The sequence below is a fragment of the Bufo gargarizans genome, chromosome 7 (genome assembly GCF_014858855.1).
Source record: "Bufo gargarizans isolate SCDJY-AF-19 chromosome 7, ASM1485885v1, whole genome shotgun sequence".
NCBI lineage: Eukaryota > Metazoa > Chordata > Amphibia > Anura > Bufonidae > Bufo > Bufo gargarizans.
This window is the reverse complement of record NC_058086.1, coordinates 67001713-67018173: the sequence shown is the minus strand read 5'-3', so window position 1 is coordinate 67018173 and position 16461 is coordinate 67001713. Positions and strand designations below refer to the sequence as shown.

Sequence of the window (16461 nt, the reverse complement as noted above, 5' to 3'; positions counted from 1 at the left end):
TCCTTAGCGTCATGTGAGCATCCTTCTTCTTCCTCCCTATTGCTTTTTTCCCACCTACATGTGCATCAAAATGGTGCTTCACGCTGTTATACTGGATTTGTCCAAAACGAACTGGAAAATGTTCGGGTTCATCTGTCGAACTTAGTTTTGGAAAATTCTGAATGAACCTGTTTCGATACAAACTTGTTTACTCATCTCTATTCTGCTACTGTATATTCATCCAACAACAGTATTTTTAAGACTAGATCAACACTTCTGATACTAATAGATGGTCCTGTCAGAACCCTATACTAAGACTCTCCCAAGTTATATCAGCGCAATTAATAAGAACTTAGTTATGATATATTCAGTGTGCAAATAAACTAGAATGATTACAATGCAGTTTCAGGAGACCCTGCACATCTTTTGTGGACACTCAATCATTCCTTTAGTGGCACTAATAAATGTAACTCAAACACTGTTGATACAACTTTTAAAAACACACATGGAGTTAGATTTAAAACGGTTTATTGATAGGTTTACACATAAGACTTCAAGAAAATAAGAAATCAAGAAAAGAAAATAATTAATCATATGATTTTGTTTGTTTTTTTCCTTTTTTATTGTATGCTTTCTTCTATTTTACTACATGCATCCAATGCTAGAAAAATAGATAAATACAAGATGAATTAGACACTTAGATGTAACACTATACATACAACTTTCTATCAAGAAAATAATAAGAAGATTCTTTTGCCTAATCAATGTACAATATTGTTGTGTAACAGAAAGATAAGAAAATTGATTTTATCAAATCAATTTGTCTCACTGGCAAGAGTTCTTAACCTGTGAGTGGCATTCCCCAAAGGTGAAGAAGCACTCACTTGTGGTTTGATAGACAGGGCTGAAATTCTTTCCCTGTCCAGTCAATCCCATGCCAAAGGCTCTGCTTCTGCTACTGACGGCGAGAACTAAATAATTGAGATTGACAGGGCTGTGCAAGATGTCCGACCCTGTTTCAAATGGCAGGTGGGTGACTTCAATTGTGGGGACATTCCCTTTATAAGCACTCTTGCTAATGAACCAGATAAATTCATTAGAATTGATTCACTCATAGTGTAACATCATTGCCTGGTATGTCTTAATGCTTCAAATAACTGGGGAAATTTACCAGAGACTGATGTTTTATACTGGTCTTTGAAAGCTCCTGTTCTGCCAGAGGATGCATCCAATTTAAGACAACGCACTAAATTTATCAAATGCTGCACGATGTTTGGGAAAAACAAGCCAGATACATCCAGCTATATCCAGCTCATTATAATAGGGAACCAGCCCACTGTTCCACGGACATTACAAAATCGGAGACAATGGCATCAAATCACAAATAATTACATATTTTTTGCACAAAACTGGTGTGCACCAAATTTTGTTCCTTTTTTTCAGCAGAATTCTGTTGAGCATGAATTATTAAATTCCCTTAAATATCTCAGAAGCTGTGGAAAATAACATAAGCAGAGTTTTCTAGATTTTTTTTTTTTACCTTGCATTCTTCATTTCAAGGTTTTAGTATTCCTTTAATACTAAATTATATTACAAAGGGGTGATTTAAAGCTATGACATGTCCTATTCATTTGTCGCCGCAACATGTGGACCACAGAACCACTGAAGTCAATGGGTTTAAACCGTTATGCGACGTGCTTTGCGGATCTGTGGTTTTGTGGACCACAAAACATTTACGGTTGTGTGAATAAATCTTAAGCATGAGTTATAATGTAGAAAGCTACAGTTGTTGAAATAAAACATTTCTGGTGGCTTATTGAAGATTATTTGAATGTTAAATCACATCTTTTATCATAATTTACCGTGTTTCTTTGACAGCTAGGATTAGTTCTTGACTAAACTCAAGATACCACCCAGGCCACCGGTAAGACCACCCAGAACACCGTTAAGATTAATCAGACCACCAGGAGTACCAAGACCCTTGAGCTGGAAGAAAAACACATTTTATAGACTTGAAATAATGGTCGAACTAAATATTTGTTGAAAGAGTCAACTCTAATAAACAAGTACATCCTTGTAATTTGTCATATAGCTGTACTTTAACATGGTACGGTACAATGATTTAAATTGCTGCTAACCATTAAACTTTCTACAGAAACAATTCAAAAAGGACAGCCAAAGTCCTTTAGGAAAACAAATAGGCATTCAAGCACTTGTGACATATTGACAGACCTTTGCATGTACCAGAAGGTCCTTGTTGAAAAATTGCTAAAAAAAATGACACCCCGCCAGCACCCTTACCCGGCCTAGTGTCACAAGGAGGGAAAAGTTCTGGAAGATAGTGAAGGAGTACGTAGCAGACCATGTCAGCGTCCTCAGTGATCCTTACGACTACTGGGTGTCCATGCTGGACACGTGGCATGAATTGGCGCTCTACGTCTTGGAGGTGCTGGCCTGCCCTGCCGCCAGCGTTTTGTCTGAGTAGGTATTTAGTGCTGCTTGTGGCATTATAACAGATAAGCGTATCCACCTGTCAACTGAAAATGCTGACAGGTTGACTCTTATAAAAATGAACAAGGCCTGGATTGCCCCAGACTTCTCGACTCCACCAGAGGAAAGCGGATGAACAAAGGCACTTTAAGTGTGTTGTTTAATGTACTGAATACACTGTATTCCCATGCACCCCTTCCACCACCAAAAAAGGGTATGTAGTTGAATTTTCCTTTTCTCATCCTCCTCTTCCATCATATCAAAATGCTTATTCGTCGCATATAATGCCCTCACATATAATGTTTTACAGGGTCAGCTCAACTACACGCCTTCGCATATAATGTTTTACAGAGTCAGCAAAACTGCAGGCCCTTGCATATAATGTTTTACAGGGTCAGCTCACCTTCTGATGACGACAGCAAAGTCTTGCCTGTTGGTACTCTCGCACACATGGTTGACTTCATGTTAGGCTGCCTTTCTCACGACCCACACGTTATACGCATTTTAGACAACACGGATTACTGGTGGTTCACCCTTCTCGACCCCCGCTACAAAGAGAACTTCTCATCTCTCATTCCTCTGGTGGGGAGGACAAGCAAAACGGTGCTACACCAGAAGGTCCTTGTTGAAAAATTGCTCCAAAGTTGATAGGGCAGACATCCAAATGGATCGTCGCCGTCACAGGGACATGCGATCGCCTAGAAGTTATCTAGAGTCAACAAAGCGGCAGCAGGCCCTCACCTACAAGTCCAGTATCAGTAACCAAGATTCTGGTCAACACAATCCTCACAATGATGGCACACTGGGTTAACGTTGTGGAGGCCGGGAGCAAGTTGGCTGCTGGCACCAGACTTGCCCTCCAATAGATCCTCGTTAATGGAAAGTGTACTCATTCCAATAACAGGGCTGCTTAGGAGTCCTGTATTGTTATTTTTCGTCACTACCTCCCTGAGTCGGGAGTGGGTCATTGCCACACGCCTGCTGCTTTCCTTGCATGCTTGTGCTTTAATAACTTGACCCACCCTCTCTAGGTGGTTCACAATTAGGAAAAAAAAGGGGCAAGGCAACAACAGCCAATCAGATTTCAGCCATTGATCTCCCTTGGTTGTGGTATCCCTTTCTCAGGCTCCCTCTCCGGCATCGAACCCTGATTCCCCGTTACCCGTAATCAACATAGTAGGCCCAGAAAAGAACATCGAAAGTTGATTGGGCAGACATCCAAATGGATCGTCGCCATCACGGGGACGTGCAATAGCCCAGAGGTTATCTAGAGTCACCAATGCGGCAGCAGGCCTTCACCCCTAAAGGTTTAGATGGTCAGATCAGCAGGCCCTTGCTCCAAATGTTAGGCTCACCAGCAGGCCATGAATCATAATTTTTTAAGGGTGTGTATGATGCCCTCCTTTATGTGTAACCAAGGGTGTTTTGGAGTGCCGGTTCTTAGTAATTTTTGGCAGCACTTGCACTTTGTATACAATTAAATATAAAGGAAAGAATGTTTCTTAACAATTTATCCTCTAAAATTTATATTGTCAGACTGTAAAAGTGGCGTACTACTCCGGACAACATCGTTCCCAGCAGCAATTTCGAAATTGATGGTGTTTCCATCAATTTCTGACCTTTTCCTATGAACCAGGCACCCTCCCATCTTCAGAGCAGGGGGTGCCTGGTTTAATGCTCGGGTTCTCCTATTGACTTCCATTATACTCGAGTGCTCGAGCATCACTAACAATTAGGTGGTCATATATTATATAGAAATAAGTCTATGTTAGGCGTATTTCTAGCACAGATTGTGGTTAAAGCTCCTTAGCACCGCAATCTGCATATTTTTCCCGCTCATGCCAGGTCTAAAAAAGGATAGCGTTGGTAGGGAAAGGGATACAGTTATGGTCATCCAGTTATTGGATACCACCGCCATACATTAACCGGATAACACCTCTGTACAGTGACCAGATAACACCGCTATGCCGTGACCAAATAAAAGGGTATAAGAGGGCATAGTACACGGAATGACTAGGGGCACTGCACAGGGTGTGGTAAGAGGCCACAATTAGGCCCAATTTTTTTTCTATTTTTACACAAAAGGCTTTTCAGATAAGAGGGAGAGCAACGATGAAAGGCGAGTATATTTGCATTTCACCAGTAATACGCGGCAGACTAGGCTGTAAAATATCTCACTGCACCACACAAGGGCAAATAGGCCCTAATTTTATTTTTACACAATAGGCTTTTAAACAGATAAATGCAATGATGAAAGGGAAATATATTTCTATTTAACCAGTAATACACGGCAAACTGGACTGTAAAATATCTCACTGTACTGCTGAGTGGCAAAGATATTTTTCCTTTTTCCACTAATACATGCAAAAATGGCTTTAAAACAGATAAGTGCACCACTGAGCGCCAAATATATTTTACTTTGGCCACCAATAAATGACAAAAAGGGCTGTAATTCTAACACTTCACCACACAACGGCTAATAAGCCCTTTTTCCCACTAATACAAGCCAAAAAATGCTTTAGAACACATAACTGCACCCCATAAGGGCAAATAAGATGTAGAAATATTTCCTTGTAATGAATCCTGTTAATACCTATATCAAACAGCACTTGCACCCCAATAAGAACGGTTTGCTGGAAATACAGAGCTGTATAATGGCAATTTGTATCACCAGTCAGTGCAACAAAGTGTAATCGGATTGTTCCTATTAACCAGGCTGTCACCTCCCTGACTAAACCCTGTTCAACAGAAATGCAGTGGAATGATTTCTCCCTATCTTATCCGTACACCTTGAATAATATTTCCTTGCACATGTAAATCTTTTTTTTTTTTTTTTTTGCACAATGACAATTTTTCTATCACTGTCCCTAGCGCCTGCAGACACGTCTCTCCCTGCACTAAGTACGCTGGTGAATGGCAGAATCTAAGATGGCTGCCATATTTATAGGGCTGTGACATCACAGGACTGGCTGCTGATTGGCTGCATACATGTCAGCAGGGCTTTTTTTCTGGCGGAACGCACCGGAACGGCGTTCCGCCACCTTTTGACATCGAAGCCTGCCATGCTCCAGCATCGCAGGCTGCGATGTATCAGCGGGGAGGGACTGGAAGAAGGAGCTGGGGGCCGGTGCGTTCACTGTGCTCCGGCCCCGCCGCTCCAGTACAGTTATAAAATGTTTTATTCAATTAATAATGATTCATGCTGCCCCCTCTGTAGTTTAACATTCAATATATCCTACTCACAGAGCTACTGTTATATCGTAATGCAGGCCGGCTGGGCAGACGAGCGGCAGCGTGACTGACTGACGTCACGTGCCTGCCCGGCCTACTTTATGAATGAAGCAGGCGGCGCAGGCACGTGACGTCATTCAGTCATGCTGCCGCTCGTCTGCCCGGCCGGCCTGCATTACGATATAACAGTAGCCCTGTGAGTAGGATGGATATATTGAATGTTATACTACAGAGGGGGCAGCATGAATCATTATTAATTGAATTACACATTTTATAACTGTACTGGAGCGGCAATGGGGGGGGTCTGTGGATGGCACTGTTATGGGGTGGGGGGGTCTGTGGATGGCACTGTTATGGGGTGTGGGGGGTATGTGGATGGCACTGTTATAGGATGGGGGTCTGTGGGTGCCATCCACAGATCCCCCATAACAGTGCCATCCACAGATCCTCCACCCCATAATAGTGCCATCCCCAAAACCCCCATTAACAGTGCCATCCCCAGATCCCCCATTAACAGTGCCATCCCCATCTGGGGGGTTTCTTTGCTGGGCTGGACTTTTATAGCCCCCCCCCAAAATTTTACTTGCATCACCGTTCTCTAAAGGGGCAGTTTTAGGGGGCGATCCTAGGGGTGGGTAGGGGCGTGACCAGGGGAGGGGGGGTGAGTTCAACCACCTTTTCTCTGAGAAAAAAAGCCCTGCATGTCAGTATGGGTGATCCCGCCTTCCCAGAGTACCTTTCTCCATGTCCTCGCACGTGCAGCAGCCATTTTAGGAAAACTGCTAATTTTTTCCTGAAATTCATAACGAATTCCACTTCATCAGCTTCGATTCGCTTATCTCTAATTATAATTAATATAAAATGATTAGCTCCTGTAAAAGTTCCTTGGGAGTACATGACTTTAAAGTAATGGAACAAAAAAGAAAAGTTGGTTTAAAATTCAATCACTCCACTGATAATGCTGCCGCTGCTGCTTCATTTAGAGACCAATTACAAATGATACAAGAAAAATGCTTTATCGCATCATTTGATGTATTATATTAAAGACGACCTGTCCCCTCTCCTTATGTCTATTTTGATAAACTGTATATGTTGTGCAGTTCCTCTATTATTCCTCCTGGAAATATGTAAATAAAATTGACAACTGGACATTACTATACCCCTTGTCAAAAGGGTTTGTTACTACACAGATTGCTTTCTAGTAGGACTAATAGATGAATGGAATAATATAGAGTTCTAAGATATGATGCTCCAGAATTGTTACATTATGGGGAATACAAATATTTACATTTCAGGAGAGCTGATACGTCATCCTTAAAGGGGTTGTCCAAGTTAAATAAAAATGTGCTTTAAAAAAAAAAAATCATAAACTCACTTGTATCTCCCCTGTCGTTCTTATTGCTGTTGCTCCAGTCCTCCTCTAAGTGCTTATATACAAGGCTGAAGCAGTAACGTAAAGGTATCCAGAAAATGACCTCTGCAGCCAATCACTGGCCTTGGGTACAACTTGTAAGCAAACTTTCAGGTAAAGTTTTGAGTGTTAAGGTAGAGTTTCTTAACATTTCAGATATCATTTATATTATAGTTATTTGCCCTCCCTTAACATCACTTAATAAGAAATTCAGATTGTATTGGAAATTGAAAACACAGAAGGATTTAATAAATAATATTTTATATAGTTTTTAATGAAGGGAGAAGTAAACTATATAAAGATTAAAAAAGACTCCTATACAAGGGTTGTCTAAATTAAATTTAAAAAAAATGCCTCATATCACCTCTTTCTATACAGTCAAAGAACACATTCTGTACAATATCAGAAAGACACAAAGTTTCCATGTATAATTGTGTCCTTACCAGGCCGCATCCTAAGTGTGCCACAGTTCCAGTTAATTGTAGTCCATCCTGTAGTAACACGAAAACACAAGTTGTTTAGGTTTTTGGATGTTAGTTGCAGCATATACTGTATTTCATGATCTCCACAACCACCATGTTTCAGAAGAAAAATTATTCAAATCTTTGCAAAGATTATAGGTGAAAATCATTATCACAGAAGTCTCGTGGGAGTTTGCTAAATAAATTCGGCCATCAATTTTTAAACTTGAAAAACCTTTTTAAAACTTGGATCTGAAGTCAGCTTCAGTACCGTTTGGCACCTTGGTACTGAAGCCGACTTCTGATCCAAGTTTTAAAATGGTTTTCAAGTTTACAAATCAAAGTCCAAAGTTATTCATCGAAGTCCCGCAAATTGGAGTTTTGAACAAATCAACTTGGGGTCTTGGATCTAAAGCTCAATTCGCTTAACAATACTTATCTGCACTATTGAGCACTAACATTATAGGGAAATGTAGGAAAGTCCCATATTATGACTGATGGGGAAAATGTACATAGACATAATGATAACAATTAGTAACAGTATCTTGGGAAGGTGAGAACCCGATGGAAGGTTGAAAAATAAAAGCATAATGTGACCGGTTTGGATGCTTAAGCTGGCTATACCCATTAGATAAGGACAGCAGATGACACTCATTTCATGGGAATCTGCCAACAATTATATATGGTTTGGGAGAGCCTGGCAGCATTATATCAAGGTTTAACCTCTTAAGGATACAACCTAGTTTTGTACTTAAGGACACTGTTTCTTATTTTTTCATCTCCATATTTCAAAAGCCAGAACTTTTTAACTTTTAGAATTCTCCATTAATTAGCCACATTGGAGATAATTGTCCTTTTTTTGTTGGTTGGACGAATATTTTTTTTTTTTATGCTGACATTTTGGGATAACTCTAATGTATGGTATAACTTTTGTAACATTTTGGTGTGACAGTGTTAGAGAACACAATTCCACCAATGTCTTAGGGATTTTGATTTACGATGTTCACTATGCGGTAAAAATTAGATGTTAACTTTATTCTATAGCTGAGACTATGGAGATGTTGGCTTTTTTCTGTAAGAGCACAGTTAATTTTGGTATGAAAATAGATAGATAGACTGCATGTATAAAGTTTACATTCCCATTAACAAATGTCCTGCTATAAAATAAATAAATAGATTAAAAAACTTACTGCAGCCTTCAGGATGCCAAAGAGTGCTTGTCGTCCAGCACCTCCAATATCTCCTAAAAGTTCTTCCTGTAGTAGGATACAAAGTTCTAAAATTTTACACACTAGAATTTCAGATAAACAATCAAATTATTTTTTCATTTTGATGTAAGCGTACACATAAAACCCTTCAATTAACTAATTTAGCATTTGGGACAAACAAACTATTGGGCTGCTTTTAATTTTATGCAAACATGATGTTGAGAAAGTTTTCCTATCAGTTTATCTGTCATCTATCTGTATACAGTATATCGGGACAAGCATGTAATAGAAACCACAATACAGTAACATCTGAACTGAATATTAAGTGTAAAACCAAATTTATCTTGCTGTCATGTAAGAGTAGGGAACAGTGCAGCCCTATGCTCCATCCAAACAATTGTTCCTACCTACTTGCACAATCCATCCTAAGTGACGGCTCACAACTGGTCGAAAGTCCCATCTTAACTAAGTGCAGGGGCCTAAACCAAAATGGGAAAAAGAGTAGCAAGGCAGAAAGAGGTGAAAACCAGACAGGTAAAACCAGAACTGGATCAGGATCCCAAATCAAAAACACACGGCAAAGTGAAACCAGGAGATAATTTAAGAGACAAAGGTCAGAAACTAGCAGAATCAAATACCAATAGGGTCACGTCAGAGACAAAATCAGTAATCAGAAGCAACGTCAAAGTCGGCAAGCAAAAGTCAATGATCCAGAATATCAAAAACAGACAGAAGCTAGTATAGCTTAAAAACCAATCACAGACACCGGTGGCCAGCAGCTGCTTGTTTTAAATAGTTTGCCCATGTGACCCAGGCACAAAGCCTGATTAGTCAAACAGCCCCACTGTCAGAGGGGCTAGTTGTCATAGCAACAGGTCGACACCTGCACCACTGCCATATTGTCGGTGGACTCGCCTCGTGAGCACAGACAGGTTAGTGCATGACACTTGCCATCTTCTGTAAGCCATTTATTTTAATTATTTCAATGGTGAACAGAAAAGCTAGAGCACATTTATGAGTGTAGAGTAAATTATACATTTTTGCCTTGTGATATTTTATTATAAATATCACACTTTTTTTTTTTTTTCATATCAATTATAATAATTATATATAATAATAGTAATAATATACATTAGAAAAGCTCTGTAAGAGCAGAGACACAGTTTCTTTGTGGCAGTTTTTGCTGCAGTTTTTTGAGAAATAGAAGTAGATCCAACAGGAAGGAGAAATATAAATAATTCCTTTATATTTCCCATTGTCTTCAAACCTACTTCTGGATCTGTCTCAAAAATGAAAACTGCCACAGAATGCAGTATGTGCTACCACCCTAACGGGACGATTCAACAACTGCAATATACTGTTATAATTGACTGAACTTGACTCTTCTTTTGAATACTGTATAACTTCTGTATAATGTGGAAGGTACATGATCACTGATCAGCTTTACTTATCTGTATTCACTTACAATAGATATATTTGTGCCAGTTATTTCATCCAAAGCGCAGCCCCCACATTCCTGTTAAGGTAACAGGAAAAACAAAGATATTACAGGACATTAGATATTAACAATATTTTGGTTATTATAATTAGATATAAGCAACTCGAAGCAAAACAAATTGACTTTGGATCTGAATTTCAAGAAAAATGCGATTTGCCACAAAGTCGATTCGCTCGACAGCAATTATTAATGTACATGCTTAATGTGTCACAACAAGAAGTTATGTTTCTCACCAATATTTGTATCAAGTCACGGAACATGGCTTCAAATTCTCTTTGATTGTTTATGATCTGTGGAACAACAATTGTGAGAGTGACTATGGTGAAGTGCGTATAAAATCGAATTTTGATAAACATCTGATTAACACCTTATATTACACAGCTGATTGGGTTTATTATTTTGAACATAGAGACTTTTTAGACTCTGTAATGTGTTTTTTGTGTCAATTTTTTTATTAGGGACAAGGTTTTGAGGACTGCACCATATGACTGCCGGTGTCATTCCTTCTAATCCTTGGATATTGTCCTATACTTGTGTGAGCAGCACATGAGCAGGCCATTATATCAGCCTCTGAATATTCAATATTTACATTCACTGTCAACAAGCAGAGGTCTTGAAAATTACAAGAAATTCAATAATATACATTAGGATTAGGAATCTCCTTTAAAATGGACATGTCACCTCTCCTGACATGACTGTTTTAACAACTACTTGCCTTCCCCCTCTAATACCAATTCTGGAGCACCTAATATTATGACTCTAGGTTATGCTATTGCTTTTTTATTTTAACTAGAAGTTATGAATGAATTGCTAGCAGTCTGCAGTAAGGGTACAGAGGGGAGGTAACCAGTAGGAGGTGTGTCTTACTTTATTCAGTCAGTGCTGCCATTCTCAGACTGTGCAGGTACACCTCCCCAACTGGTTACCTCCCCTCTGTACCCTTACTGCAGACTGCTAGCAATTCATTCATGACTTCTAGTTGAAATAATAAAGGAATGACACAAGATAGAGCCATACGACTAGATGCTCCACAGTTGTTGTTACGTGGGGTAGCTATTAAAGAAGGTATGTCAGGGGTTGTCTCATCATAGACAATATTGCTAGGATATGCCCCCATTGTCTTATAGGTGCGGGTCCCACAGCTGGGACCCGCACCTATATCGGGAACGGAGCCCTGCAAGGTGGTGGCTGAAGGACTCTGGTCCGGCCAACCACCAAGCCTGCTCCCCATAGAAGTGAATGGGAGCGCACCGTGCATGACTGGTCACCACTCCCATTCACTTCTATGGGTTCATCGTAAATAGCTGAGCCAGCGCTATTTTTGCCGGCCCCATAGAAAATTAATGTGAATATTTGAAGTGAAAAATAAAGGGGCTCTATAAAAAATGGTTGAGAGTTCACGCTTTCTGGTTTAGGAGATACAAACATATGATATCAGCATAAGTTGCAATTCATTTTTATAGTACCGTTATTCAGAATTATAGATCTAGAAACTTTGAGGTTTACAGATATTTAATTCTTCCTCTTCCTTCCATTCTACATGGTTACTTATAGATCAATCATTAGCATTTTTATAGCATTCACTATAGAAGAAATACATAGATGATTGACAGCAGGGAAACAAGACATTAAAGGAGTTGTCTCATCTCAGACAATGGGGACATATCGCTAGGATATGCACTCATTGCCTGATAGGTGTGGTTCACAAGAAATAAGCCCTGAAAGTGGTGGAGGGTGCTCTGTGTATGCGCAGCCGCCCTCCATTCATTTCTAAGGGCCGCCAAAAATAGCAGAGCGCTTGCTTGCTGTCAGGCCCATAGAAGTGAATGGGAGTGTTCATGTGTGGTGCGCTCCGATTCACTTCTATGGGGAGAGCACTTGGTGGCAGTCGGACCGGAGTCCTCCAGCCACCACTTTGCCGGGCTCCGTTTAGGAGATAGCTGAGGGACCCGGCGGTGGGACCCGCACCTATCAGACAATGGGGGCATATCCTAGAGAGAATGCCCCTTTAAGCCTCCATATTTATTTTATTTTTTTACCTAGTGATTAGGATAAGAGGATGAATTCCATGTTAATGCAAATATGTCACCTGTAATATTTTGTGCCAATTAAAACCAGATAGTGACACATATTCTTTTATTTATTCTATTTGTTTTTTATGTGGATACTTTTATTCCACTGTCTATGCAAGGGAATAAGGGGGCAGCCATTTTCCCTGTGTTCTTGTGAAATACATCTACATGCTTTAATGCTTTATGCCTTATTCACACAGTGTTCAGTCAGTGATTTCCATCAGTGATATGAACCAAAACCAGCTGTAGGTCTTCTCTGTATAGTCTCCACTTCCGGTTTTGGCACAATCACAGATGGAAATCAGTGACCAAAACACTGACGTGTAAATAAGGCTTTACAGTGACCGTCTGGAGTCGACACATGCACTTCTATGGGATAGTTTTCCAGACTCCCCCTGTCCCCTGTACACATGTCATTGTACAGAGAGGGAGAAGGACTACTTATACTGTGACCATCAACTTTTGTGAATTGGGGATCCTGCTTTGAACAGATGTGTTATCTGTCATTGTAATCCTGCCTGTGCAAAGTGTTAGCATATTATTAGGCTTAGTAGTGGTCATTGTGAAAACTGCAGGATTTTTTAAAATCCATAATGACATGGAAAAATAAAAATAAAAACACCAACAATTTTTTTTTAACATAAATTAAAGACCCGATTTAAGCAGTAGATCATTTTCTGATTACATTGATTCATTTTAAATAATGGCTTTTTATTAGTCTCTGTTCTCTTTTGCAAGATATTATATATTATTTTTTTTTACATCAGAGCTATAGTTGCAAGGCTCAGTCAGTTTTCTAGCATATATTGGCAATCTTTGGGGATTCTATTGGGGTTCTGCTATTGGTCACAACAGGAAAAAAGCTGTAGACTGCAGTTTTCTTGCCATCAGAATTACCAGAGAAGATGCTGGAAACCCCACAGAGGCTCTGAATGCTACAAACAGCAGAGGTTTTTATTGCCATTTGTGTTTTATCAAACTGGTGTAAAGGCTTGGTTGCCCCAAGCAACCAATCAGAGTCCACCTTTCATTTTAACAGCTCCTTTGGAAAATGAAAGTTGGAATCTGATTGGTTGCTATGGGCAACTAAGCCACATCTACTTTACACCAAATTGATAAATGACCCCCCCCATGTCCTTATGTGTTCTCATTATCAATAAAGTCTGATACTTATTAAATACTTACCCCTTCTTCATAGTTACATAGAAAGTATACCAGTTTTTCAAGAAAATCTGGAGCAATCTAGTTAATAAAAGACAAGTAAAAAATTGTAAATACATTGTATGTAAATATAATACTGTTTATAAATATATGACCAGATCAAATTATTTTATATATGTGCAAATATGCATATGAAACCATAAAAATGCACTGTAGTTCACCAGCAGCATGTTATAGATCAGGAGGAGCTGAGCAGACATATACAGTATATACAGTATTGTGGTGAAGTGCACAGTAGAGGTGTGGAGGGCGTATATATATCTCAGTCCACGTCCATAGTCCACTACAGGTTCCTCTGGCCCCAAGTGAGGCCAGTAGTGTTGAGCAGGAATATTCGAATAGCGAGAATTAGCAAATATTTAGAATATAGTGCTATATATTCGTTATATCGAATATTCTGCATTTTTTCCATCTGAACACATGATTCCTCTCTGCTTCTTGCTTGTGGGCCAATGAGAAGGAAGCAATGTCAAGTTCACAACAATACTTAGTGCGCCAATCATTAGTCTGTAGTCAGACCTGCTCAAATGTGAAGTTGCACGTAATGAGAAAAAAATATTCTAATCATTGACGATTAGGCAATCGGAAATATATTGGAGCACTTGACTCTATCTGCATATAAAGCTATTCTAATGTTCTGCCGTGCCAACCATTTCCTCCAGTCTCAGGAAACTTCTAGCAGCTTGAAAAATGTAGCCAAAGTGACCCACGCCTGTATTTCGCATTATGCGATTTTTACATTGCCGATTTTTTGCATTGAGTGAGCAGGAAGTGTGGTTATTTATATGTTAATATATATATTTAATATATTGTCACTTAATAAGCCCCACTACATGAAGGAGCAGTGTGGGCAGCCGCCCACCAGCTCCCTGCCTATCTTCCTAGTCAGTGCAGCACTGTGCTGTTAGGAAAACGGATGTCGGTTAGCAGTGGCTCTAAAAAAGATTGCCGCTAAGGGACATTTCAGCCCTAGTTTTCTAACATAGATAAAGGTTTTTCCCAAAATAAAGTATATAAAAAATTTTTTCCCTATCCTTGTCCCTACCCATTATTAAAACTATTAATAAAAATATATGACTGTTACACTTTAAATAATATAAGAGTTGAACCATTGTAACCACCCAATTTTTTTTTTTATTCTGGAATAAAACACATTAGTAATGATTATCATTATAAATATGCCTCCAAATTTCAATGTGAAAAGCAGTTTTTAAGATCTTAAGTCTTCAAGATTCTTACCTTTAATATATTTGTCAAGCACTGCAGAGTAGTTGCTGCTTGATATCTCTGTATACAATTAAAGCCTTCTCACACATAGGAAAAAAGAAAAGCAAGAACGTTTAACGTTCATTTATGTAAAATCTTTAAGTTTCAACTGTATGGTGCAATCTACCATATTATATCTACAGTACATACCATAAGAAACGCTGAGACCAGCAAGGACCAAGAGTAGAATAGTCTTCATTGTGCAGATTGTTCAGCTCAAGGCATGAAAGGCACCAATCAGAGTTCTCCTTTTATATGAGAAAATACTGAAGTCACATAAGATGGCACTGCCCACAATGAAAAGTGCCCGATATACTATTTGTTTTTTTATGTGAGAACTGTGAAGATGAAGAATATTGTTACAGCTAAGAAAACATTTAATATTTGCTAACAATGTTTATTCTGTATTAAATATAAACATGAATAAATTAGAATAATGTATTTACCAGCCAGCTTTTTATATCTGCTATTTTTGTTGTGCAGAAAACTTGTTTTTGCTTAAGAAATTTAAAGGGAATATGTCAACAGAAAGTGACATTGTCTGAATCAGATTTTTATGATTGACATATGTTTAAAGAATTTTGAATCTTATTTTTAATTTTCCATGTTGATTATCTAATTTTAAACAAAAGCCTTAAAATCCAGCAGTTTTTCAAATTGGGCACTAAACCTAATATAAGCCACTTTTTGGTCTGTACAGGATACTTTACTGTAGTTACCTGCATATCTGTCATTCTAATCCTGCCTGTTATGATATCACTTTTGATATAGATAAGTCAGGGTCCGCCATTCAAAATAGGTGATTGTGAAAGCTTATCTATTCTTTCCCTGTACAATGACCTCTGCACAGGTCACAGAGCATGCCTAGAAAACTTTCCTACAGAAGTCAATAGGGTCCCCTCCTGACTATTGTGTCTATGGTCTATGGGGCTGCCATAAAGCAATGTTATTAATGCTTTCTAAATGCTGTTAAGAACAGCTCAGGCAAGATGGTAGTTATGATAATCTTGTTTAGGAAATAGAAGAAATATATTTGTAATCAGAATATAAAAACATTAGAAAAAAAAGGATATGTTGTGTTGCTGTCTGGTTTTAACTGGGGAAACATTTCCTATAAGGCTAGTTTCACACTAGCGGTAGGGGAGTCCGGCAGGCTGTTACGGCGGGTGAACAGCCTGTCGGATCGGTCCTGCCGCTAGTTCACGTGTGCCCTCGGAGTGCCACTCTGTCCCCTTGACTATAATGGGGGCAGATTTCCAACGGCAGCGCGCGGCGATAGGCAGCCGGACTAAAAGTACTACATGCAGTACTTTTAGTCCGGATGCCTCTCTCCATGATCTGCCATGCTGCCGCCGTAACTCCACCCCCGCCCCCATTATAGTCAATGGGGATGGAGTGGAAGTCCGGGGGTACACGTGAACTAGCGGCAGGACTGATCCGACAGACTGTTCACCCGCCAGAACAACCTGCCAGACTCCCCTGCCGCTAATGTGAAAGTACCCTAAGAATGAATTTTTTTGAGTGAGAAACAAAAAACGCACACATATTACACCCAAACACCTGAAAAATGCCAGATTTTTTCATGTTACATGTGTTTTTTTCTTTGTTTTTGTTAGTATGTTTC

General features: G+C 39.3%; 1 protein-coding gene across 1 annotated transcript; it reads right to left on the bottom strand.

The window, feature by feature from the left end:
- Positions 1-594: 594 nt before the first annotated feature.
- On the bottom strand, positions 595-15130 carry LOC122944057 (ranaspumin-like). Its single transcript, XM_044302273.1, has 9 exons — positions 14988-15130; positions 14811-14875; positions 13536-13592; positions 10512-10568; positions 10246-10296; positions 8763-8828; positions 7555-7602; positions 1842-1965; positions 595-640 (listed from the first exon to the last, which is right to left on the bottom strand). The coding sequence occupies exons 1-8, from the start codon at positions 15034-15036 to the stop codon at positions 1864-1866; spliced, it is 495 nt and encodes a 164-aa protein (XP_044158208.1). The 5' UTR covers positions 15037-15130; the 3' UTR covers positions 595-640; positions 1842-1863.
- Positions 15131-16461: the final 1331 nt, after the last annotated feature.